At 44.1% G+C, this 27,106-nt stretch overlaps 1 protein-coding gene across 1 annotated transcript; it reads right to left on the reverse strand.

Annotated features, from left to right (window-relative positions):
* Nucleotides 1-3,344: 3,344 nt before the first annotated feature.
* On the reverse strand, nucleotides 3,345-12,520 carry LOC128236522 (basic phospholipase A2-like). The gene is made up of 4 exons (XM_052951422.1): nucleotides 12,300-12,520; nucleotides 9,650-9,818; nucleotides 7,761-7,882; nucleotides 3,345-3,538 (listed from the first exon to the last, which is right to left on the reverse strand). The coding sequence occupies exons 1-4, from the start codon at nucleotides 12,355-12,357 to the stop codon at nucleotides 3,426-3,428; spliced, it is 462 nt and encodes a 153-aa protein (XP_052807382.1). The 5' UTR covers nucleotides 12,358-12,520; the 3' UTR covers nucleotides 3,345-3,425.
* Between the last annotated feature and the right edge of the window lie 14,586 nt (nucleotides 12,521-27,106).

Here is a 27,106-nt window from a genome sequence, read left to right on the forward strand (position 1 = left end):
TCCCTGCAAGGGCATGGTGCTGCAGAAAAAAGACAGGGGTGCTAAGGGTGAAAAGGGCATATCGTATCACGATGTGATGGACATTATGGAGTTGACACAATATGTAAGAAATGCGTGTTATTAAACCACGAACCTATAGGTCCGTGATCGAACTATCAAATATGTCATGTTTCAAGTGTTTTGTATATACATATAATAATATCATTAGTTCTAATCAAAACAATAGAAATACAGTCTTAAACAATCAAGTTTGAATGCAGGAGGGTGCATATGCTGGTCTCAATGAGGGCAGAATGTTGCTACAAAAAAGGACGCTGCAGCACCCTCACACAACTATAGCCCAACCCCTAACACTGTTGCCGATAATTAAGTGTGCATGCATTTAAGGTCATTGGCACTATTAGGGTCAAAGGCCTGATAGCCATATCCCCCCGTGTCCTCCGTTCTATAACATGCAATAGCTAGAAAGTATAGGGATTTCAACAAAAGTTTGCGCATCATTCTGTAGAATGCAGACGATAAGTAAATCGCATAAATTTGCTTCAATAATAATGCTCGAAAGTCAAGGTCATACTTAAGGTCAGTCGATTACTTGTTGTGTAAATCGATGGCTCTGACATTTGGAATTATTTTTAAAAGTTAACGTGCTGGATGCACGTGAAGTTAGCGGCCTAGCGGCGTAAAGCTAGCGGCGTGAAGTTGGCGGCCTAGCGGCTTATTTTTTCTCTATTTCAAAGCAATTGTGAATATGTTTTCTTGAAAACAACGATAATGAAATGTTTTTTATTAGAAATAAACATCTTGAAGCGATTGTCATCAATTTTCTATCAACCAGTTCAGCGGACTAGCGGCGTGAAGTTAGCGGTCAAGCGGCCTAAAATTGGTTTCTATTTGAAAGCGTTTTTTTCTTAAACAATGTTAATTCTATGGTTTAACAATTTTGCTAAATACAAAGTAAAACAAGAATGCTGTTATTAGCTATAATGGATTTTTTAGGCAGCTTGGTCGAGTTTTGGGGGAAATGCAAATATTCGCTAAAGGATGTTGATTTGTGAATAGAAACCATAAATTTATCATTGTTTTAGAAGAAAACACAAATATAAATGCTTTGAAATAGAAACCAATTATAGGCCGCTAGGCCGCCAACTTCACGCCGCTAGGTCGCTGAAGTGCTTGGTCGACTTTTTTGTAAAAATGTTGTTAATCGCCTTAGAGTGATTATTTGTGGATAGCAACAGTAAAAATATCATTGTTTTAGAAGAACATGTATGTATACATACTTTGAAATAGGAAACCATTTTAGGCCGCCAGGCCGCTAACTTCACGCCGCTCGCCCGCTAGGCCGCTAAAGTGTTTGATCGACCTTTTGAAAAAATGTTGATAATCGCTTTAAAGTGTTAACTTGTGCATAAAAACAGTAGATATATCATTGTTTTAGAAGAACAGGCATGTTTACATGCTTTAAAATAGCTGACTGCTTGATCGACTTTTTTTTAAATGTTGATATTCGCTTCAGAGTGATAATTTGTGCATTAAAAAATTAGTTTACCATTGTTTTAGAAGAAAACGCATCTAAAATGCTCTGAATAGAAAACAATTTAAGGCGCTATGTTAATGTATGAATAAAAAACATTGATTTATCATTATTTTCCAAGAAAACCCATGAACAATTGCTTTGAAATAGAGAAAAAGTAGGCCGCTAAGCCGCCATCTTCACGCCGCTAGGCCGCTAACTTCATGCCGCAAGGCCGCTAACTTCACGCCGCTAGGCCGCTTTCTTCACGTACATTAGAGTTGGGGCCATATATTACAGATGCATTTTAAGTAAAATTGTTCCTTTCCTTTAAGTTCAATATTTTTAAACGGTTTTATTCCACTGGTTCGGCGGTTTGGAAACGTGTTTCGAAATGGTTTGCTTGAAGTAACATATGCATGGTTAGGTGTACAGTTTCAAAAACATGGTGGAGCTTCTGTATAAATCATTAAGTCTTCTGATTTCTTTAAAACAATGATCTACAGAACTGATGGTCGTTTGCCTGTTTTAACTAATTGATATTTCAACACACGTGTTGGATCACTGTCAAAATGTTGTTTTTTTCAAAGTAAGCTAGTTTTCGGATGGAACGAACCTATGAAACCGTATCCGGAGTGGGTTCGAAAGTTTCAAAAACCAGTTTCGATTCGATAAAACTTTATATTACCAACAAAAACGCCCTTACTTTGCAGTGAAAATATAAAATATGTTCGCAGCTTTTATTTCACTCCATGAATGTCGTATCCTTATACTTATATGAGGCGTCGGCGTCGTGCAAAAGCTTGTAGAACCTAGGCCATAATTAACGTCCTTACAATGTCACACGAAACTTCCATACTCATTAATAATCAAGTATTAAAGCTAGTGTGTCAACAATGCATATATATATATATATATATATATATATATATATATATATATATATATATATATATATATATATATTAACTAAACCGTTGCGAGTATAAATAAATTCATAACCACCCGTGTGAACGCTAACATGTCGGCGTTTACACGGGTGGTTACGAGTTTATTGATACTCGCACTCGTGCAACGCCCATTTTGAGAGTGCTCCAATAACATTGTTAGTCATGTTATGTTTTTGGAACATAGTGCACATACAGAATGTAACCCTGGTTAGAGCTACCCTGGTGTTTTTAACGTGCACCAGTGCATATCACTGTCACACGGCATCCCCATTAAACCTACCTCCAAAAAGGCAATTAATATTAATTGTTTGTGGTGCGGCGGATAATCGCACATGCGAACCCTGAAATGACAGCCAAGTGTTTTACCACTTGATGACGGATCCGCCAGTTGGCGTTCATATGCAGAACGCTTGTTATACAAGGCACGGGTTCCCGACGGATCTGACTAGCTAAACAAAGTCGTCGGGGCTCACAGAGTATGCCGTATGACTACTTGAGTTCTTGTCCATAGCGGAGCCGGACCGGCGCGTGAGCTTTGGCCTATCTTTCTCATAACGGCCCGAGACGTAGTATTGATATAAATCACACGATCACGTACACGTTTTTTCTTTCCCTTAATTAATGGGGTACGTTAACTGCCATTATGTCGCAACTGGCGTAAGGATGCGTGTATATGACCGTCAAACATGAGTTGTCACAGTAAGTTACAAATGACACTGATGTAACTACCATTCCACGTCGTCTTTTTGTACTGAACACATTTGTGCCAATTATTGTTTTAATCCCCGCTTGCATGACAAAGTTTAAGCCCGGACACGGACCGTACTGACGGACGGTAGGTTTTTAATATATCCACCTTCGGGTGCATACAAAGGCAAGACTACAACCTGAGATATTTTATTATGGCAGATACTATAAAAACACTAAGAAAATACAATATTCTTCTACTGCAAGGAGCCAGATCAACATTGTGAGCGATCGTAGTGTTGGAATTGCTGGTTGTAAGTCGCCTTCCCAAGACACCGGGCTAGGGCCAGATCACACTCGCACACCTTCCGGGCACATTTTGCCACGTCTGAAATAAATATAAGAAAAATACAATATACGTTGGCATCACCATTTAACCCTCGTTTTTTGGTGGGGCGGTTCAAGGCTTTAACGTTAGAGGGGGAATTGTTTTGATTTCATTCATTCATTCATTCATTCATTCGTTCGTTCGTTCGTTCGTTCGTTCGTTTAATTAATTAATTAATTATTTAATCATTCATTCATTCATTCATTCATTCATTCATTCATTCATTAATATAGCGTTTCTCTCTCATAGAATTAATGAATATTCATATCAAGAACGGTAGAGCGAACCAATCAAAATTACGACGTCTGTGACGTCAGATGCAGTGACTTAGTTACGACGTCAAATTACTTGACTAAAAAAGTTAGAAGTCGTTTTCTATTGCATGCAGAAATAAACGAAATATGACGTGGTAGGTCTTTTCGCAGAACTTATGTATAATAAAGGCGTATCTATATATTACTATACATTTTAAATGATATTTTCCATATTATGTATACTTATGTTATCATAATTATATCTGTCAAGTAATCTCCGTCATTGTTCTATAAAGTTGAGTTTTTTGGAATTAAAATACACCAAAAGGAAAGTTATGCGCTGTACTACTTGATTATTATTTAAATGATGTCTTTTGAAAAAAATACAACACCAACTATGTATTACGGTGAATTGTTTATACAAACAGGCCTGAAAACAGACCAACAACTAATGGACTTCCAAAGTCTAGCTACCGTACGGATGCACCCTCAGATCTTAACGAAGTTCTGAGAAGACCTCGCGAAAATAATTCACATGGACAGCGTCTAGGTATGTTATTCATCCCTTCTTTCGTTTGTTCGTTTGATTTATTTGTTGATTGATTGATTGATTGATTGATGAACTCATTCATTCGTTTGTTCGTTCGTTCGTTAGTTGATTGATTATTGTTTGTTTGCTTGTTTGTTTGTTTGTTTGTTTGATTGATTGATTGATTGATTGATTGATTGATTGATGGATTGATGGATTTATTGATTGATTGATTGATTGATTGATACATTCATTCATTCATTCATTATTCAAATCGTGAATTCGATAAATCGATTAATTGATATATTGATAGATTGATTGCTTGATTGAATGATTGACTGATTGATTGCATGATTGATTTACGGTTGGTTGGTTGTTTGCTTGTTCGTTCGTTCATTTGTTCCATCGTCTGTCCATCCATATATCAATCCAATCACCCATTCTGCTGTTTATTCCTTATAATCTTATAATCTAATAATCAATCAATCAATCAACCAATCAATCAATCAATCAATTAATCAATCAATCAATCTTTCATTACCATCCCCCTTCACCCACACATTCACATATATGCCTTAACTCTCCTACACTTTCATACTTACTCACTCCTTGACTAAGACCCTCACTTATTAACTTACATGCTTTGTCATTCGCCCCACCCCCCTTCACTAACACACTCGTTTATTCCCTCACTCCTTCACTAACACATTTACTCATTTCCCTCACCCCTTAACTTACTCATTCACAATTCCCTTACTTCCTTACCCACATGCTCAATCACAACTAAATATTTACTTAACGAACAATCATAAACTATTTACAGATTTGAGACACATGCTGGCCAATGACTCTTTAGTGTCAACTACCGATGAGGGCATTGCTCTGAAACAGATCACAAACCACCTTGAGGCCAACGACACTAGGCGAAAACTTGGAGAAATCATTGCACAAAACTGCCTGGATACTGCTGACTTTGTTGAAAGCAGGAATCATACTGTTCATCAGCCCCCGTCTCTTGAAGACCATACACAAATTGCTGAGACTCTCCAAAGAAGATATGACGAAGCAGCGACAAGATCAATGTGCCGGCTACCAAGCAGCAAGATACCAAGGCAGTTCGCTGATGATCAACAGTTCGCAGCTGAAAGGGTCAGACAAGCTCACCAAGTTTCAGCAAGGAATAACCTACGACCACCGCCAATCAACAAAGTGCCTGAACAGTTTGAAGAAGATCGTAGATTTGCAGCCGAAAGAGTCACACGCGCCAACATGATTTCAGTAAGAGACTTCGTCCAACAAACATCAATTGATAAGATCCCTGATCTGTTTGACGATGGTCGAAGAATAGCGCTTGAGAGAATAAGACAGACCCATGCTGTTCCAGAAAGGAATGATGTCAACCAACAGCTCGTTAACAAAACAAACACACAGTTTGGAGATGATCGCAATTTTGCCGCTAAAAAGGTCAGACATCCTATCATAATTCCAACAGAAAATGATTTCAATACACCTCAGAAAAATAAAATACCCGCACAGTTTGAAGATGACCGCAGCTTTGCAGCTGAGAGAGTTAGAAAAGCTAGCTTAGATTTAGAACGAAACGATCTCAGACCACCTCAAATAAACAAAATACCCGCACAGTTTGAAGATGATCGCAGCTTTGCAGCTGAGAGAGTTAGAAAAGCTAGCTTAGATTTAGAACGAAACGATCTCAGACCACCTCAAATTAACAAAATACCCACACAGTTTGAAGATGATCGCAGCTTTGCGGCTGAGAGAGTTAGAAAAGCTAGCTTGGTTGCGGAATGCAACAATCTTAGACCACCACCAATCAACGAAATACCCGCACAGTTTGAAGATGACCGCAGCTTTGCGGCAAGGAGAGTGAGATCTGAGTACGCAGCTGAAGTTCGTTTCTTTGAGAAGCATGATTACGGTGTTGCTAAAGAGTTTGAGACAATCAAATCGCAGATTGTTGATGAACTTGCAAAGGAAGGAGATGGCAGGAGAAATGAGCTGAGTAGAGAGGCTGAGCTGGATAGAAAACGACAGGAGCTCCTGGAGAAGAAAGCAAAGAAGCAGAAGCGGAAAAAGAAGAATAAGTCAAAGAAAAATGAGAAACAAGAAGAGAATGGCTCCGCCACTGCTACTGCTGAGATAGTCAAAGCTTCAGAAACAACAGTGAAAGTAATTGAAAATGCTATTCCTGCGCCTCCATCAAGCGAAAAACCATCATCGGTCAGCTTCAATGCTCAAAGAAGAAAGTTGCGTCAATGTGTAGAAGTAACAGCAGCAACAACGGCAGCAGATAGACAGCTTGCTCCTGTTCCACCAAGTGCTGATAAGCCACGTGAGGCATGTGACGGCACTATAAATAGAAACATGGTGTTCTACGATCCTGCGCAAAACGGCTTTGTGCCCGCGCCGCCTAAGACGGAAAAGCCGAAGGAGGGCAGTTTTGACAGGATAAAGCGAATTAAGGCTGAAGTGGAAAGGAAAGCAAGTGGAGAAGTTGAGGATACTGATAAAGCCGGAGATGGTGAAAGGAACAAGAATCAGACCAAGATCAGAAAAGGAAGTGACGGACTCTCGTACCTAATTGACATCAATACTTTCCGGCCATCTACCAGCAGTCGGAAATTGGAGCGGGCGCATGCGCAGGTTGTTAGTGGACAGGTTGCACCTCGTCGCAACGGAGATCCGGTCATTATGACGTGGAATGCTACCACGGCAAAGAGGGGGGTTGGCTTTCGGTCGAAGCTGAGGAAAGATGGTGGGGTCGGCGGTTTGAAGAAAGATGGCGACGTAGGTTGAAGTGATTGGAGATGGAATTTGGAAACATACTTTTGTATTTAATTGCAAAAATAAAGTGAAAATGATTGATTTATTTTATGTAAAAAGTTTGATATTTAAAATGTTTTATATTTAGAGATATAGAAAGACACTCGCCGATTTGGACATGTAGTTGTGAAGTATTTGTTTAAATGCATACAGTTTGAACTTTGATTTTGAATAAAATATGTTTATACATGTTTGCTTTGTATATTAGTTTAGCTTTTTATGGGACTTGCTCATATTTTGGCCCCAACCTTTTTACCCGCTTATGCATCTGTAAACACGGTTTAACTAAAAAAAAAACACTCAAAGTATAAAAAATTCTGGTTTTAGTGGGGTGCGAACCAACGCCGGTATAGTCAAGGATTTTTTTTTAGAAAACTGACAACAAAACCATACGCCCACAAAGTCTTTTACACAAAGAATAGTATAAAATAATATTTAAGCCGTCTGTTGAGCCGCGTTCTTAACGCTATTCAAAATTGTGGACCTCATAGACAATACACATAATACGGTAAGATAAGGTGTTTTATGATGGATACTGTATCATATGCAATACACTTGTAAACGGGTTGTAGAAAAAGAATTAAAATACCGTACGTACCCGTACACCTGCACCCAAATTCGTCGCATTCATCGTTGTATCCGACGAACACGCCGCTCCAGAAGTAACAGTGACCCTCGTTATGGACCTCTCCATAACAGTCATCATGCCTTTTACAGCACCTGCATAGAACAAAACAGCTTACAGCTTAAATAGGAGGCCCTGGACGTTGGGGGCGGGGGGGGGGGGGGGGTACTACAAACAGTGTGGTCAATATTAAGTTGTTTTTTTAAATACTTAATAGTGCACTGCAACCAATTATATTAAACCGGTTAACTTTGTAGTACAAATGGTTACAGTATTAAAATTTATCTCGAGAGAATTCAGACTATCGCATCCATGCTGGTCGTAACAATGGATATCTTTACGTATCTTATGGTATCAACTATCAATCTTGTCGCGTCGTATTGGAGGTTGTATGTCAGATAGGGTTTTCTTTGTTTTTGTCTATTATAGGACATTAAAGGGGCTCGCTCACATTGTTGACCAATTCATTCTACGGTAATGCATCTGAAATCACTAAAGATACCGAATTTGCACAAGAAATGCCATTGAATTAAAAAAAAAAACACCTTGTTTTAGTGGGGTGCGAACCCACGCCGGTACAATCAAGATTTTGTTTTTAGAAAATCTGCCAAGAAAACCGCTCGCCCACAATGACGGGATAATTTAACCTCTTAGCCTTTTTTTGGAAAAGGGTCATAACGCTATTCAAAATCGAGGACGTAAAAGAAAACATTTGAGCATATTTCAACATTTGTTGAATGGTTCCAGCCGTAAGTATCTTCGTTTTAACACTCCTAATGATATGCCACACTTTATTTCGTCATAAAAAATGCATTTTACAAAAATTGAGCGAGTCCCTTTAACACCGATATCCGGAACGATAACAAGTGCAAGGTCAGCCGTGCAATAACTATAGTGTGGCCAATAAATGACAACGCTATTCACTTAAACGCGTATACACTCTAGTTATTAAACGGTATGCTTAATGCACCAGTCAATTGTAACCACGCCCCCCCCCCCTCCTCCCCGCAGGTTCCGGGAGTATACCGGTGATAGCCGGTGAAATGGGCCGTGTTTTTACCTTCCAGGTGGCCCCGCAGTGCCGGGTGAATGCGATGGTTTTGTCATCGCGCCAAATATAGCGGGGAATGGGCCTTACCTAGGGCCCCTGGGGTGTGGGGGCATTTGGCTGGGATTTTACCATCAGTTTGTCCCCTCAATGCTGTGCAGGACCGACACTCAAAGTCCCCGCTATTCCCCGGACCTGGGGGCCGTGGTTACAATTGGCTAGTGCATACTAACAACATAGTTGAAAACCATAACTTCACCCTCATCCTCGTCATTGAAATTAAACACTCGTAACTATATACTTTCAATAACTCGAGTTATTGGTGAAGTTACTTTTGCTTATCACGTTTAAATGTATTTTAGAATACAGCATGCATTTACAACCTATGAAATTGCAGTTAGGCGAGCTTAATCATTAAGAATTTCAACTTTCGCGGTTGTCCAAAGGTCCACCTACTGCCACTCATCCGATACACACTCTCTGCGTCATATTTTGCGTTGACATTGAGTCAACCAATGAGGGGGTATTCTTTGACAGTCAGATGACCTGAAGTAATATGTTACCGATTAAGAAGAGCTCGTTCGCTATGCTCAATCCTCCAGTTCTTAATCATTTAAATGTTACTTCATTTCATCTTACTATAACATAGGAGTATGTATATATATCTATCGTGTCAAAACGCAGCACATTTTTTTATCAACTTCTTACAAGCATGTATCGAATTCCATGCGACGAAGATTTTGTTTGATGTAGAAGTTCATAAGTTTAGTTTCGAACCACAAAATAGGCAGAGAAGATCCGGATGATTACTCACCTGTCCGCCTCGTCGACGGGTTCAGAACCTTGTTGCCCATAGCCACAGAAACACCCGTAAGGATTGAATTGTAAGCACGATTCCCCGGTGAATCTGTTGATTAAGTTACACATTTGGAAAGCATTTCGACGGACCCGCAATTGGCCTCTGGCTTCCGTCAGCTGGTGCACTGCAACAAAAATAATTTGTAAAACTAGGGCTGTTTTCCATTCATTTTGCATTTATTTAAACTTATTTATTATTTAACGGTTATAAAACAAGTTATTACAACATTATATTTATCACTCTCGTTCGCACGATGTTGCACGAGAGTGTTTGTCTTGGGTTATGGCGGAAACCGGAGTACCCGGAGAAAACCTGCTTGTCCGGCTTGGTGACCACAAACCAAACTCACATACTTTCAGGCCGGGAATCGAACCCGGTTCGCCTAGGTCTAAAGGGCATCCTAGTCAAAACTGGGAAAGTTAACGGCGTTTCATGTCAATTTGGGAATTTCTATGGCAAGTTACTGTTGTATAAAACTCCTACAATAACATGGTTATTTCATAATGTATGAATATTATGATTATGAAAAATAACAATACATGGTCCGAGTGCATGTACATAATTCATCGAAGTTGTCCTGTTAGCGCAGTGGTTTGCGCACTCGCTTCTCACCAAGGTGACCGGGGCTCGATTCCCGGCATAGGCGCTTGTGAGTTTGGTACGTGGTCGGACAAGTGGGTTTCCTCCGGTTACTCAACAAAGCAAAATCACACTCTCGTGCAATATCGTACCGACGAGAGTGACCCAGTATAAGTTATCATAACTTTGTTCACAATCGCTGTAAAATATGTAATATTTAAACTTATTCATCAAGTGAAACATTTTAGAGATGGTCAGAACTCTGCTATGGACAACATTGTGATGAACGTCATCGTTGACTTTCAAAACTTTAGAACTCTGGAAGTTTCATGGCCATGTTTGAGATCTGCAGTACTTCTTACACATTTAGAGACAATTGTTCATCTGTGCTTGTTTTATTAAACAATAATATTAGTCCTCATAAAATAGTTATCCTCGAGCGTCCAAGTGAACTTTTTACTTTAATATATGAGAAAAAAAAGTAATAAAATACACCCAAAAGGCACCATTTCGAAATCGCAACTGTTAAAAAAATTCTTAGGGGAGTACCCCCAACCAACCTGCTAACATTTAAAACCAAATATATTTTTTGTTCTGAGGAAGGGGCGCAAGTCAAAAAGCTAGCTACGTTAAATCCTGAATTCGCTCCCCCCCCCCCCCCCCCCTGCAGAATGCTTCACGCAGTGCATGGAAAAAGGATGGATATACACCACTTTCTTTGTAACGTTTTGATGTTCGCTTTTTCTATGATCAAACATATGTCTTTGCCTGTGAGTTTTATAAATCTGTGAGTCTGCATATCTTATCCACAGTGACTTGAAGGGAATGTGCTGAATTTTGACCTGTAAAAAAATTAGTGAAATTTTACCTGAAATAACCTAAAATATATATATATATTTCTTCAGATTCATCAAAGGTCTATTTAGACAAATCGAGATTTTCTGACTTTGTAAAAGTGCCGTAATTCATAGTTATTTATGCTAGATAGTTGGTATGAGTGACCCCTTTGATGAATCTGAAGAAATATATATATTTTAGGTTATTTTAGGTAAAATTCAGCACATTCCCTTCAAGTCACTGTGCATCTTATCTGGTAAAGTATATTTTGTGTCGATTGTTCAACGCACTGTTAAAGTTAACCACGTGATTTAAGACATCCTTATTTACTTTTAAATATGAATTTTATTATGACGTGTTAACAACTTAACATCGGCCCCGATTTCTCGAAACTTCTTAAGTCCCTTATAACAGGATTAAGCTAAGCTCACTATTTTTGGTTAACAATAAATTGCGTAATATTAACTTCTTTAAGAGTTTTTATACTTTGGATATGATTTATCATTACGAAAATCACATTAAACCATTTTTCATTTATCAAGATTCAATTTAAGTATGTATTTTGGCTAACTAAAATAAGCTACTTAAGCCTGTTAAGCTTAAGAAGTTTCGAGAAATTGGGGCCAGCAGCTCTGCTAAGCTACTGAACGTTCCACGTACAAAAACTAAAACATATGGTGAAAGGAGATTTGATAAATGTGCAGCCAATCTTTGGAACAGCCTGCCAGTAGAAATTAAACACATTGACCCCCTGACAGTTTTCAAAAAGGCTTTAAAAACTCACCTACTTAAATTGGCGTATCAGTGAAATGATGTGGACTTTTTAACCTTTTAATTCGCGTGTGCAGCGCTTAGAGACTTGTTTTATAATGCGCTATACAAATATTTACATTCATTCATTCATTCATTCAACATATATATATTCAAATAAAACAAGTACAGCTTGAAAAACCGTCTTAAATATTGTCAGGAAGAGTTTGAAAGTTAACAAAGTTAACAGCGATGTCGTGAATCGAGTTGTTTACTCCAACAAAGTTTTGAACACTCAGGTTTATGTGTTTTAGAACAGGTTACCTCCATTTACGGGTATTTGCTTCATATATATCGATTTTTCTTGTGTACAAAACCCCGTATTTGCACGCAAAGTCAGTCTTCATTAAAAAATAAATTAAGCAAAGTTTTTACTTACCACATAACAAAACGAAGAGGTAGATTAGTGTATATTTTCCTGAAATTCGCAAACCCATGGTAAAACTGTAATTAATATCACAAGGGTTAATCAGTGTATCATCTCCGGTCAAATTGATCTGGTCGTCAAGTTTAATATAATATCAACCTCTGGACTTACGCAATTCTTATCACATTTGTCCATGAGATTCAAGTGTTTTACATCACTGTGAAAATGCAATGAAGTCCAACACTCGCCTAGATCCCGTAATTAAACTAATTCACATGCACTAGTTCCCGTACATATGTTGTCATAAATGACTAGATAATATCGTATTGTTTTGTGATGCACGAGCGGCTGAAGGAGAGGGTGGCGCAGCTTGCGCACCCCTCTTTTCTTGGTTAAGTGAACTTAATCTTCGATATAAAGGTTAGATTGTTTATTAAGTAATAATAAGATGACATGAATTAAAATCTTTATGATTAAGAATGGGTGGAGTAAGCGTTGCCAACGAACTCTTATTAATCATTAAGATTTTACTTCAGGTCATATTCCTATTTCATTTGCTGACACATGGTCATCAAAAAATCTGACATAGGGAGTGTGTAACGGATGAGTGGCAGTAGGCGGACCCTTTAACACCCATGGAAGTTGAAATTCTAAATGATTAAGCCTTGTTTTTTATGATTGACCATCTGCAATTTCATTGGCTGAAGATGTAGCTTGTACTCTAAGGCTTGTACTAGACACATCGTCTTCGTAATCTCATATATAAACCAAAAATGGTGAGTGAACAGGCAATACAAAATTTATAAAAGTAGTATATGATTATAAGTTATATGATTACATAAGGTGAGGCTGAGATTCCTGTGGAAAAAAATCATTCAGCCCGAAACCCGTTGGCTCGAGCAAGCTTGACTCGAATTCCTCGTTGGCTCGAACTAGATGTTAAGGATCGCTTTCTTTTTACTGAAGGTAAACATTCCCGCTTGGCTCGAATTTTTCGAGGCTCGAAGTTTTTTCGCCGGTCCGTGGGAGTTCGAGCAAACGGGGTTCGGCTGTAATAAACAAAATACCCCAGTTTATACAAACATTAGACAATAATTATTTCTTAAGATGGACCGCTATACAACACTTGGAGTCTTCCGTTCCGGATGGGAGGGCGCACGTCCCGAGTATAGCGCCGAAGCTACACCCTCTAAAACCAATGCCTGAATCCGCCTCTGCTGTGTATCCAAAACTAGGTTCTAATCTGATAAAAACTTTTCGGATCAAAGTTCAATAAACATTTTTGTTTTCGCTTGTCATATTAATAGATACGTGTATCGTCCAGACATGTGTACTGGGCATGCTACTTTTACGCAATCATGAAAACTAGTGATGTTTCGATGATCGATTATAATTGAAAAATGATTGGTTGGGCCTGAAATCTGCAACAATTGACTGTATTTGGTCATAGTCGATCATCGATTCAACCAGCGAGTTATTTTCATGCTTTCCTCTGGTTATTTGTGTACTGTTAATTTCCGCCATTTTTTTCTTTGAGCTCATTTAAACATTCGGTGCTCAGTTGTGAACGTTAACAATATAGCCGAAAGCAACAACAACACTAAACAACACTAATTAACTTCAAGCATGCACATAACATAAGCCTAGATAAGGATTCCAAGTTATTGTACACACATGAAACTTCAATTAAGGTATTGTCAAAAACGATTATACTATCGATAATCGATAACTTCAGTGGAACCGATGATCGATGGTCAAACTGGAACTGATTGCACTATCGATAATCGATAACTTCAGTGCAACCGATGATCGATGGTCAAACTGGAACTGATTGCACTATCGATAATCGGTTACTTGAGTGCAACCGATGATCGATGGTCAAACTGGAACTGATTGCACTATCGATAATCGGTTACTTGAGTGCAACCGATGATCGATGGTCAAACTGGAACTGATTGCACTATCGATAATCGGTTACTTGAGTGCAACCGATGATCGATGGTCAAACTGGAACTGATTGCTCTATCGATAATCGGTTACTTGAGTGCAACCGATGATCGATGGTCAAACTGGAACTGATTGCACTATCGATAATCGGTTACTTGAGTGCAACCGATGATCGATGGTCAAACTTGAACCGATTCCCAACTCTATTGTAAAAAGTTCTTGTGCGATTTCGATCAACTAGAATGAGTTGAACTATCAGTAAAACGGCCAACTTGAAAACGAAGCCAATAGTTAAAGTGTAATGTAGATGTGGGATTCACATTTTGTTTTCATCTGGAAGACATAAATTACATGTCTCTAAAATGCCATAATGATATTTATTCAGTTGAAAGGCAAGCCGTCTGGAGGTGTGACCTTTATTTGCATAACATGTGACCTAACCCGAGCTCAAACATTTTTACTCCGAATTTTGTTGCTAATGCACACAGAGTTGCATTCTTAAGCACTGCGGAAAGGCACGTGTGTTTTTAACGCATGAGCTCTTGGATGGTATTCAATATTTAACTTAAGTTAAATTAATATGGCCATACGTCATTGACTTGATTCATTCTATTGGTCAGTCAATAATAACAAGTAATCCGATTAGCTAAACCATTATTAGATCCAATTAAGACTTATATTGAATACCAGCTCTGAATTCAACCAAAGAGCACTGCGGATTGTCACCTGAGTCCAAATTTTTGGTGTCGTCTCATAAAAGTATATAGCTGTTATTTTTAACTCACAAAAAAAGGACGGAAAATTACACACAAATAACTGGGTGGTAATGCAGCTAAGAATATCAAGGTTGTACATACACAATTAATGACGGAACATATGCAAAAAAGGGGAAAAGAACATGTGGTAACGAAGTTATGAATTGATTATTTTTTTACATAAGTTAATATTGTTTTTATCTGAACTCAAATTATTCTTTGTTTTGTACTTACTTCATTAAAGTCTTATGAGTTAAACAAATAATGCATTAATACGTTTCTTTTATGCACATCAGTCTATATTTTCCGTCTTTAAACCTTTAATTGGCATTCGAAAGACTTCATACTAGAACACGCCAAGGCCAACTCACCCCTTTAAAGTCACTTCGTGCAATTTCCCCCAGAAAATATTCACAAAATGACTTATATTAAAGACAACAACAGAAAAGCACCCTGTCGTCTATTATTCGGGCGCATGTCCAAATATTTGATTTAAAAGCACACACTTTAAGTTGATGTAGTTGTTTGTTTTGGTTAATTTTAATGCATTTTGTTCAACTCATTTGACTTTGGTCATTAAAACAACAACAACAACAACAACAACAACAACGTATTAGTTGTGTCAGTGAAAATATATTTTCCTTTATAAGTGCTTTTTTATTAATAGCTACGTGGCCACAAAATATTTAGTTAAAAAGGTGCCAAAATATCGCTTATATTTTTTATTTGTATGCAAATCAAAGTTGCTTTGGTTTTGATTATCAAAATCAATGAGTAAAACATGATAATGCTTTAAATTAATAAAAAAACAAACATATTTGTGTAATAGTTAGATGACATGATTGCAAATCTTATCGATTAAGAATGGGCGGAAAGAGCGAAATGAACGAGCCCCTCTTAACCATTTATATTTTATGTCATGTCATCTAATTGACTTAGAATTCAACCTCATTGGCTAACACATAGTCAACGCTAAATCTGACGCAGGGATTGTATCTAGGCGAATAATGGTCAGTACGCGGACTTTTAAACACTTGCGAAGGTTGAAATTCCTAATGATTGATCCTAGAACTCAGTGTTTGCCTTTCTGCAATTTTGTTAGCTGTAGTTGTAGGTTGTATTCTTAATTAACATAAACTGTGCGCCCTTAATCTACCTTGTCTGTTCAATCATCAAGCTATGTAACTGAACTTCTAATCGGGCACAGACTAAATTTTATCGTAATCACTTATATAATAGAGAACAAAAATGTCCAGACTGTCTGTATGTCTACCTATTTGTCTGTCCCAGATAAAGCAATCGAATACAAGCGGTCATAGGCACAAAGTTTGATTTAAACGCAATCAAAAATCATTAAATGTTTGTTACTCAGTACTCAGGTACTCAGGTACTCAGGTACTCAGACGGTTATTTAAAAGATAAATTCCGTTTTTTCTCTCTTAAAGCTGCACTCTCACAGGCTGAACGTTTTGTCATTTTTTTGTCTTGGAACGAGCCATTTTTTGCGAAAATGCATGGAAACCAGTTATATAAGACTGCTGACAAGAATTAGGACGCAGATTTTTATATTTAAGTTCAAAAAATGAGGTTTTAGCATTTTTCTTTAACCGTTAGAAACGCGTTTAGCCATAAAACATTAATTTTTGAACGGAACTATGAAAATCTGCTATCTGATCTTTTGTCAGCAATCTTTTATCATTGGTTTGCAGATATTTACGCAAATATTTGCTCTTTCCAAGACAAAAAATAAAAAAGATATAAAAACGGTAGATCTGTGAGAGTGCAGATTTAATAATGACAGTTTTTATTACAATTAGATTAAATATACTTAGCTTCGAATTCGGGCATATTTATGACTGAAACACTGGTTGATTTTTTTTACATTACACAACATGCAGTTACAGCGATTTATGTTGAGAGGTACACTTTCGTTATATTTAAACGCAGTGCACCAGTCAATTGTAACCACGGCCCCCAAGGGGTAAACCGGGCATAGCGGGGGAAAATGGGCCGTTTTTTTTAGCTTACATGTGGCCCCGCAGCGCCGAGTGAATGCGGTGGTTTTGTTTTTGTGCCGAAAATAGCAGGGATTGGGCCTAACCTAGGATGTCCCCGGGGTTCGGGGGCATTTATTGGAGAAATTTACCAGCAGTTTGTCCCCGCAGGGCGGGGATTTTACCTTGGATTGGCTGGTCCGAAAGTCCAAGTCCCCGCTATTCCCAGGACATTTTGTTCTGTCATTATAGTGAATTATGTGAAATTGATAAAATTTCAAACGTAGCTTGACTTCACTGAAACCGATTGCAATGACCGATTTAATTTATGTTCCCGGTCAACATGTATTCTATCCATAGGCGGGGGGGGGGGGGGGGCGCCGGATGCAACCCTGTGGTCCCGCGGGTGCATTTTAATTGTTATGGCAAATATAACTGCTGTTTATAGACCTTATAATATTATATTAGGCCATCTAACTGTCTTAGAATACTACTTAGATAATAACGTTTTTATTGCGCCCTTACCCGAAGCATTGCGATATATCAGACGCTGCTTCGATGACTTAGGTTATCAAGTTATTTTTATGGTAAAATTTACGACACCAAGACTACTGTTTTCGGAACAGTTTTCACTTTGGTAAAGGTAGTTGGCGTAGAGTACTGTTTCCACAACTGGTGGGCATAACAAGCGAAACAATGTTTGATTAACATAGACACCTTTTTGTATTCATTCAAAAAGCGCTAAATTTTAACGTTACTTCGGGCGCAAAACATACTGAACAACGCCACCACTACTCGACAGCGCCATCACTAGAGCAACAGCGCAATCATGTTTATGAATATCTGCATATTTCCTTTTAAATAAGTTTTGTTGTGTTCCGGCGTAAGTACTTAACATAACAGTTTTGTATGCGGCAGAACGGTGTGTGTAAGCAACGAAATGTACTTGAAATGCTAACAGATCTTAAAATATGCACACGTCCGATTCGGGAAAAAGCATCTGGCACCACAGTTCGCACAATATTGAAACGAAATTGTAGCCAACCTGCAGTAAAACTGCAGTGTAAAAAAATGGCGGGTGGGTGAGCGGTGGCGGCAGACCAGGGTGCAATGCGGTGCTCGGTCGCAAAGGTGTGCATAAACTGCTCCGGGCACTATCCCCAGTGCTGTAGAATGCCAATGCGGGTGTATTAGCAGTATAATCCGGATTAAAAATAATTGGCGGGTGGGTAGAGCGGGGGCGGCAGACCAGGGTGCAATGCCGTGCTCGGTCGCAAAGGTGTGCATCAACTGCTCCGGGCACTATCCCCAGTGCTGTAGAATGCCAATGCAGGTGTATTGGCAGTGTAATCCGGATTAAAAATAATTGGCGGGTGGGGTGAGCGGGGGCGGCAGACCAGGGTGCAATGCGGTGCTCGGTCGCAAAGGTGTGCGTAAACTGCTTCGGGCACTATCCCCAGTGCTGTAGAATGCCAATGCGGGTGTATTGGCAGTGTAATCCGGATTAAAAAAAAATGGCTGTTGGGGTGAGCGGTGGCGGCAGACCAGGGTGCAATGCGGTGCTCGGTCGCAAAGGTATGCGTAAACTGCTCCGGGCACTATCGCCAGTGCTGTAGAATGCCAATGCGGGTGTATTGGCAGTGTAATCCGGATTTAAAAAAAATGGCTGTTGGGGTGAGCGGGGGCGGCAGACCAGGGTGCAATGCGGTGCTCGGTCGCAAATGTGTGTGTAAACTGCTCCGGGCACTATCCCCAGTGCTGTAGAATGCCAATGCGGGTGTATTGGCAGTGTAATCCGGATTAAAAAAATTGGCCGGTGGGGTGAGCGGGGGCGGCAGACCAGGGTGCAATGCGGTGCTCGGTCGCAAAGGTGTGCGTAAACTGCTCCGGGCACTATCCCCAGTGCTGTAGAATGCCAATGCGGGTGTATTGGCAGTGTAATCCGGATTAAAAAAAATTGGCGGGTGGGGTGAGCGGGGGCGGCAGACCAGAATGCAATGCGGTGCTCGGTCGCAAAGGTGTGCGTAAACTGCTCCGGGCACTATCCCCAGTGCTGTAGAATGCCAATGCGGGTGTATTGGCAGTGTAATCCGGATTAAAAAAAATAGGCGGGTGGGGTGAGCGGGGGCGGCAGACCAGGTTGCAATGCGGTGCTCGGTCGCAAAGGTGTGCGTAAACTGCTCCGGGCACTATCCCCAGTGATGTAGAATGCCAATGCGGGTGTATTTGCAGTGTAATCCGGAATAAAAAAAATTGGCGGGTTGGGGAGCGGGGTAGGCAGACCGGGGGGCGTAATGCGGTGCTCGGTCGCAAAGGTGTGCGTAAACTGCTCCGGGCACTATCCCCAGTGCTGTAGAATGCCAATGCGGGTGTATGGGCAGTGAAATCCGGATTAAAAAAAATTGGCGGGTGAGGTGAGCGGGGGCGGCAGACCAGGGTGCAATGCGGTGCTCGGTCGCAAAGGTGTGCTTAAACTGCTCCGGGCACTATCCCCAGTGCTGTAGAATGCCAATGCGGGTGTATTGGCAGTGTAATCCGGATTAAAAAAATAGGCGGGTGGGGTGAGCGGGGGCGGCAGACCAGGTTGCAATGCGGTGCTCGGTCGCAAAGGTGTGCGTAAACTGCTCCGGGCACTATCCCCAGTGATGTAGAATGCCAATGCGGGTGTATTTGCAGTGTAATCCGGAATAAAAAAATTGGCGGGTGGGGTGAGCGGGGGCGGCAGACCGGGGGGCGTAATGCGGTGCTCGGTCGCAAAGGTGTGCGTAAACTGCTCCGGGCACTATCCCAAATGCTGTAGAATGCCATTGCGGGTGTATGGGCAGTGAAATCCGGATTAAAAAAAATGGCGGGTGAGGTGAGCGGGGGCGGCAGACCAGGGTGCAATGCGGTGCTCGGTCGCAAAGTTGTGCGTAAACTGCTCTGTGTACTATCCCCAGTGCTGTAGAATGCCAATGCGGGTGTATTGGCAGTGTAATTCGGATAAAAAAAATGGCAGGTGCGGTGAGCGGGAGCGGTAGACCAGGGTGCAATGCGGTGCTCGGTCGCAAAGGTGTGCGTAAACTGCTCCGGGCACTATCCCCAGTGCTGTAGAATGCCAATGCGGGTGTATTGGCAGTGTAATCCGGATTAAAAAAAATTGGCGGGTGGGGTGAGCGGTGGCGGCAGACCAGGGTGCAATGCGGTGCTCGGTCGCAAAGGTGTGCGTAAACTGCTCCGGGCACTATCCCCAGTGCTGTAGAATGCCAATGCGGGTGTATTGGCAGTGTAATCCGGATTAAAAAAAAATTGGCGGGTGGGGTGAGCGGGGGCGGCAGACCAGGGTGCAATGCGGTGCTCGGTCGCAAAGGTGTGCGTAAACTGCTCCGGACACTATCCCCAGTGCTGTAGAATGCCAATGCGGGTGTATTGGCAGTGTAATCCGGACTAAAAAAAATTTGCGGGTGGGGTGAGCGGGTGCGGCAAACCAGGGTGCAATGCGGTGCTCGGTCGCAAAGGTGTGCGTAAACTGCTCCGGGCACTATCACCAGTGCTGAGAATGCCAATGCGGGTGTATTGGCAGTGTAATCCGGATTAAAAAAAATTGGCGGGTGGGGTGAGCGGGGGCGGCAGACCAGGGTGCAATGCGGTGCTCGGTCGCAAAGGTGTGCGTAAACTGCTCCGGGCACTATCCCCAGTGCTGTAGAATGCCAATGCGGGTGTATTGGCAGTGTAATCCGGATTAAAAAAAATGGCGGGTGGGGTGAGCGGGGACGGCAGACCAGGGTGCAATGCGGTGCTCGGTCGCAAAGGTGTGCGTAAACTGCTCCGGGAACTATCCCCAGTGCTGTAGAATGCCAATGCGGGTGTATTGGCAGTGTAATCCGGATTAAAAAAAAATTGGCGGGTGGGGTGAGCGGGGGCGGCAGACCAGGGTGCAATGCGGTGCTCGGTCGCAAAGGTGTGAGTAAACTGCTCCGGGCACTATCCCCAGTGCTGTAGAATGCCAATGCGGGTGTATTGGCAGTGTAATCCGGATTAAAAAAAAATGGCGGGTGGGGTGAGCGGGGGGCGGCAGACCAGGGTGCAATGCGGTGCTCGGTCGCAAAGGTGTGCGTAAACTGCTCCGCGCACTATCCCCAGTGCTGTAGAATGCCAATGCGGGTGTATTGGCAGTGTAATCCGGATTAAAAAAAAATGGCGGGTGGGGTGAGCGGGTGCGGCAGACCAGGGTGCAATGCGGTGCTCGGTCGCAAAGGTGTTCGTAAACTGCTCCGGACACTATCCCCAGTGCTGTAGAATGCCAATGCGGGTGTATTGGCAGTGTAATCCGGATTAAAAAAAATTGGCGGGTGGGGTGAGCGGGGGCGGCAGACCAGGGTGCAATGCGGTGCTCGGTCGCAAAGGTGTGCGTAAACTGCTCCGGGCACTATCACCAGTGCTGAGAATGCCAATGCGGGTGTATTGGCAGTGTAATCCGGATTAAAAAAAATTGGCGGGTGGGGTGAGCGGGGGCGGCAGACCAGGGTGCAATGCGGTGCTCGGTCGCAAAGGTGTGCGTAAACTGCTCCGGGCACTATCCCCAGTGCTGTAGAATGCCAATGCGGGTGTATTGGCAGTGTAATCCGGATTAAAAAAAAATGGAGGGTGGGGTGAGCGGGTGCGGCAGACCAGGGTGCAATGCGGTGCTCGGTCGCAAAGGTGTGCGTAAAATGCTCCGGGCACTATCCCCAGTGCTGTAGAATGCCAATGCGGGTGTGTTGGCAGTGTAATCCGTATTAAAAAAAAATTGGCCGGTGGGGTGAGCGGGGCCGGCAGACCAAGGTGCAATGCGGTGCTCGGTCGCAAAGGTGTGCGTAAACTGCTCCGGGCACTATTCCCAGTGCTGTAGAATGTCAATGCGGGTGTATTGGCAGTGTAATCCGGATTAAAAAAATGGCGGGTGGGGTGAGCGGGGACGGCAGACCAGGGTGCACTGCGGTGCTCGGTCGCAAAGGTGTGCGTAAACTGCTCCGCGCACTATCCCCAGTGCTGTAGAATGCCAATGCGGGTGTATTGGCAGTGTAATTCGGATTAAAAAAAATGGCGGGTGGGGTGAGCGGGAGCGGCAGACCAGGGTGCAATGCGGTGCTCGGTCGCAAAGGTGTGCGTAAACTGCTCCGCGCACTATCCCCAGTGCTGTAGAATGCCAATGCGGGTGTATTGGCAGTGTAATCCGGATTAAAAAAAATTGGCGGGTGGGGTGAGCGGGGGCGGCAGACCAGGGTGCAATGCGGTGCTCGGTCGCAAAGGTGTGCGTCAACTACTCCGGACACTATCCCCAGTGCTGTAGAATGCCAATGCGGGTGTATTGGCAGTGTAATCCGGATTAAGAAAAATTGGCGGGTGGGGTGAGCGGGTGAGGAAGACCAGGGTGCAATGCAGTGCTCGGTCGCAAATGTGTGCGTAAACTGCTCCGGGAACTATCCCCAGTGCTGTAGAATGCCAATGCTGGTGTATTGGCAGTGTAATCGGGATTTAAAAAATTGGCGGTTGGGGTGAGCGGGAGCGTCAAACCAGGGTGCAATGCGGTGCTCGGTCGCAAAGGTGTGCGTAAACTGCTTCGGGCACTATCCCCAGTGCTGTAGAATGCCAATGCGGGTGTATTGGCAGTGTAATCCGGATTAAAAAAATGGCGGGTGGAGTGAGCGGGGGCGGCAGACCAGGGTGCAATGCGGTGCTCGGTCGCAAAGGTGTGCGTAAACTGCTCCGGGCACTATCCCCAGTGCTGTAGAATGCCAATGCGGGTGTATTGGCAGTGTAATCCGGAATAAAAAAAATGGCGGGTGGGGTTAGCGGGGGTGACAGACCAGGGTGCAATGCGGTGCTCGGTCGCAAAGGTGTGCGTAAACTGCTCCGGGAACTATCCCCAGTGCTGTAGAATGCCAATGCGGGTGTATTGGCAGTGTAATCGGGATTTAAAAAAATTGGCGGGTGGGGTGAGCGGGGGCGTCAGACCAGGGTGCAATGCGGTGCTCGGTCGCAAAGGTGTGCGTAAACTGCTCCGGGCACTATCCCCAGTGCTGTAGAATGCCAATGCGGGTGTATTGGCAGTGTAATCCAGATTAAAAAAAATTGGCAGATGGGGTGAGCGGGGGCGGCAGACCAGGGTGCAATGCGGTGCTCGGTCGCAAAGGTGTGCGTAAACTGCTCCAGGCACTATCCCCAGTGCTGTAGAATCCCAATGCGGGTGTATTGGCAGTGTAATCCGGATTAAAAAAATTGGTGGGTGGGGTGAGCGGGGGCGGCAGACCAGGGTGCAATGCGATGCTCGGTCGCAAAGGTGTGCGTAAACTGCTCCGGGCAATATCCCCAGTGCTGTAGAATGCCAATGCGGGTGTATTGGCAGTGTAATCCGGATTAAAAAAAATAGGCTGGTGGGGTGAGCGGGGGCGGCAGACCAGGTTGCAATGCGGTGCTCGGTCGCAAAGGTGTGCGTAAAATGCTCCGGGCACTATCCCCAGTGATGTAGAATGCCAATGCGGGTGTATTTGCAGTGTAATCCGGAATAAAAAAATTGGCGGGTGGGGTGAGCGGGGGAGGCAGACCGGGGGGCGTAATGCGGTGCTCGGTCGCAAAGGTGTGCGTAAACTGCTCCGGGCACTATCCCAAATGCTGTAGAATGCCAGTGCGGGTGTATGGGCAGTGAAATCCGGATTAAAAAAAATTGGCGGGTGAGGTGAGCGGGGGCGGCAGACCAGGGTGCAATGCGGTGCTCGGTCGCAAAGGTGTGCTTAAACTGCTCCGGGCATTATCCCCAGTGCTGTAGAATGCCAATGCGGGTGTATTGGCAGTGTAATCCGGATTAAAAAAAATTGGTGGGTTGGGTGAGTTGGGGCGGTAGACCAGGGTGCAATGCGGTGCTCGGTCGCAAAGGTGTGCGTAAAATGCTCCGGGCACTATCCCCAGTGCTGTAGAATGCTAATGCGGGTGTATTTTCAGTGAAATCCGGATTAAAAAAATGGCGCGTGGGGTGAGCGGGGGAGGCAGACCGGGGGGCGTAATGCGGTGCTCGGTCGCAAAGGTGTGCGTAAACTGCTCCGGGCACTATCCCAAATGCTGTAGAATGCCAATGCGGGTGTATGGGCAGTGAAATCCGGATTAAAAAAAAATGGCGGGTGAGGTGAGCGGGGGCGGCAGACCAGGGTGCATTGCGGTGCTCGGTCGCAAAGGTGTGCTTAAACTGCTCCGGGCACTATCCCCAGTGCTGTAGAATGCCAATGCGGGTGTATTTGCAGTGTAATCCGGATTAAAAAAAATTGGCGGGTGGGGTGAGCGGGGGCGGCAGACCAGGGTGCAATGCGGTGCTCGGTCGCAAAGGTGTGCGTAAAATGCTCCGGGCACTATCCCCAGTGCTGTAGAATGCTAATGCGGGTGTATTTTCAGTGTAATCCGGATTAAAAAAATTGGCGGGTGTGGTTAGCGGGGGCGGCAGACCAGGGTGCAATGCGGTGCTCGGTCGCAAAGGTGTGCGTAAACTGCTCCACACACTATCCCTAGTGCTGTAGAATGCCAATGAGGGTGTATTGGCAATGTAATCCGGATTAAAAAAAAATGGTGCGTGGGGTGAACGGGGGCGGCAGACCAGGGTGCAATGCGGTGCTCGGTCGCAAAGGTGTGCGTAAACTGCTCCGGGCACTATCCCCAGTGCTGTAGAATGCCATTGCGGGTGTATTGGCAGTGTAATCCGGATTAAAAAAATAGGCGGGTGGGGTGAGCGGGGGCGGCAGACCAGGGTGCAATGCGGTGCTCGGTCTCAAAGATGTGCGTAAACTGCTCCGGGCACTATCCCCAGTGCTGTAGAATGCCAATGCGGGTGTATTGGCAGTGTAATCCGGATTAAAAAAAAATTGGCGGGTGGGGTGAGCGGGGGCGGCAGACCAGGGTGCAATGCGGTGCTCGGTCGCAAAGGTATGCGTAAACTGCTCCGGGCACTATCCCCAGTGCTGTAGAATGCCAATGCGGGTGTATTGGCAGTGTAATCCGGATTTAAAAAAAAATGGCTGTTGGGGTGAGCGGGGGCGGCAGACAAGAGTGCCATGCGGTGCTCGGTCGCAAATGTGTGTGTAAACTGCTCCGCGCACTATCCCCAGTGCTGTAGAATGCCAATGCGGGTGTATTGGCAGTGTAATCCGGATTAAAAAAAATGGCGGGTGGGGTGAGCGGGGGCGGCAGACCAGGGTGCAATGCGGTGCTCGGTCGCAAAGGTGTGCATAAACTGCTCCGGGCACTATCCCCAGTGCTGTAGAATGCCAATGCGGGTGTATTGGCAGTGTAATCCGGATTAAAAATAATTGGCGGGTGGGGTGAGCGGGGGCGGCAGACCAGGGTGCAATGCGGTGCTCGGTCGCAAAGGTGTGCGTAAACTGCTCCGGGCACTATCCCCATTGTTGTAGAATGCCAATGCGGGTGTATTGGCAGTGTAATCCGGATTAAAAAAAAATGGCGGATGGGGTGAGCGGGGGCGGCAGACCAGGGTGCAATGCGGTGCTCGGTCGCAAAGTTGTGCGTAAACTGCTCCGGGAACTATCCCCAGTGCTGTAGAATGCCAATGCGGGTGTATTGGCAGTGTAATCCGGATTAAAAAAAAATTGGCGGGTGGGGTGAGCGCTGGCGGCAGACCAGGGTGAAATGCGGTGCTCGGTCGCAAAGGTATGCGTAAACTGATCCGGGCACTATCGCCAGTGCTGTAGAATGCCAATGCCTGTTTATTGGCAGTGTAATCCGGATTTAAAAAAAAATGGCTGTTGGGGTGAGCGGGGGCGGCAGACCAGGGTGCAATGCGGTGCTCGGTTGCAAATGTGTGTGTAAACTGCTCCGGGCACTATCCCCAGTGCTGTAGAATGCCAATGCGGGTGTATTGGCAGTGTAATCCGGATTAAAAAAAATTGGCGGGTGGGGTGAGCGGGGGCGGCAGACCAGGGTGCAATGCGTGCTCGGTCGCAAAGGTGTGCGTAAACAGCTCCGGGCACTATTCCCAGTGCTGTAGAATGCCAATGTGGGTGTATTGGCAGTGTAATCCGGATTAAAAAAAATGGCGGGTGGGGTGAGCGGTGGCGGCAGACCAGGGTGCAATGCGGTGCTCGGTCGCAAAGGTGTGCGTAAACTGCTCCGGGCACTATCCCCAGTGCTGTAGAATGCCAATGCGGGTGTATTGGCAGTGTAATCCGGATTTAAAAAAAATGGCGGGTGGGGTGAGCGGGGTGGCAGACCAGGGTGCAATGCGGTGCTCGGTCGCAAAGGTGTGCGTAAACTGCTCCGGGCACTATCCCCAGTGCTGTAGAATGCCAATGCGGGTGTATTGGCAGTGTAATCCGGATTAAAAAAAAATTGGCGGGTGGGGTGAGCGGGGGCGGCAGACCAGGGTGCAATGCGGTGCTCGGTCGCAAAGGTGTGCGTAAACTGCTCCGCGCACTATCCCCAGTGCTGTAGAATGCCAATGCGGATGTATTGGCAGTATAATCCAAATTAAAAAAATGGCGGGTGGGGTGAGCAGGGGCGGCAGACCAGGGTGCAATGCGGTGCTCGGTCGCAAAGGTGTGCTTAAACTGCTCCGGGAACTATCCCCAGTGCTGTAGAATGCAAATGCGGGTGTATTGGCAGTGTAATCCGGATATAAAAAAATTGGCGGGTGGGGTGAGCGGGGGCGGCAGACCAGGGTGCAATGCGGTGCTCGGTCGCTAAGGTGTGCGTAAACTGCTCCGGGCACTATCCCCAGTGCTGTAGAATGCTAATGCGGGTGTATTTTCAGTGTAATCCGGATTAAAAAAAATGGCGGGTGGGGTGAGCGGGGGCGGCAGACCAGGGTGCAATGCGGTGCTCGGTCGCAAAGGTGTGCGTAAACTGCTCCGGGCACTATCCCCAGTGCTGTAGAATGCCAATGCGGGTGTATTGGCAGTGTAATCCGGATTAAAAAAAAATTGGCGGGTGGGGTGAGCGGGGGCGGCAGACCAGGGTGCAATGCGGGGCTCGGTCGCAAAGGTGTGCGTAAACTGCTCCGGGCACAATCACCAGTGATGTAGAATGCCAATGCGGGTGTATTGGCAGTGTAATCCGGATTTAAAAAAAAAATGGCTGTTGGGGTGAGCGGGGGCGGCAGACCAGG

The sequence above is a fragment of the Mya arenaria genome, chromosome 6 (genome assembly GCF_026914265.1).
Source record: "Mya arenaria isolate MELC-2E11 chromosome 6, ASM2691426v1".
Lineage (NCBI taxonomy): Eukaryota > Metazoa > Mollusca > Bivalvia > Myida > Myidae > Mya > Mya arenaria.

What these genes read in the sequence shown, in the direction of transcription:
- LOC128236522 (XM_052951422.1), bottom strand. Translation starts at nt 12,357, where the DNA reads ATGGGTTTGCGAATTTCAGGAAAATATACACTAATCTACCTCTTCGTT. An exon ending in CCTCTTCGTTTTGTTATGTG is followed by an intron (nt 9,819 to 12,299) that starts GTAAGTAAAAAC and finishes TTTTTGTTGCAG; the next exon opens with TGCACCAGCTGACGGAAGCC. An exon ending in CCCGTCGACGAGGCGGACAG is followed by an intron (nt 7,883 to 9,649) that starts GTGAGTAATCAT and finishes TGTTCTATGCAG; the next exon opens with GTGCTGTAAAAGGCATGATG.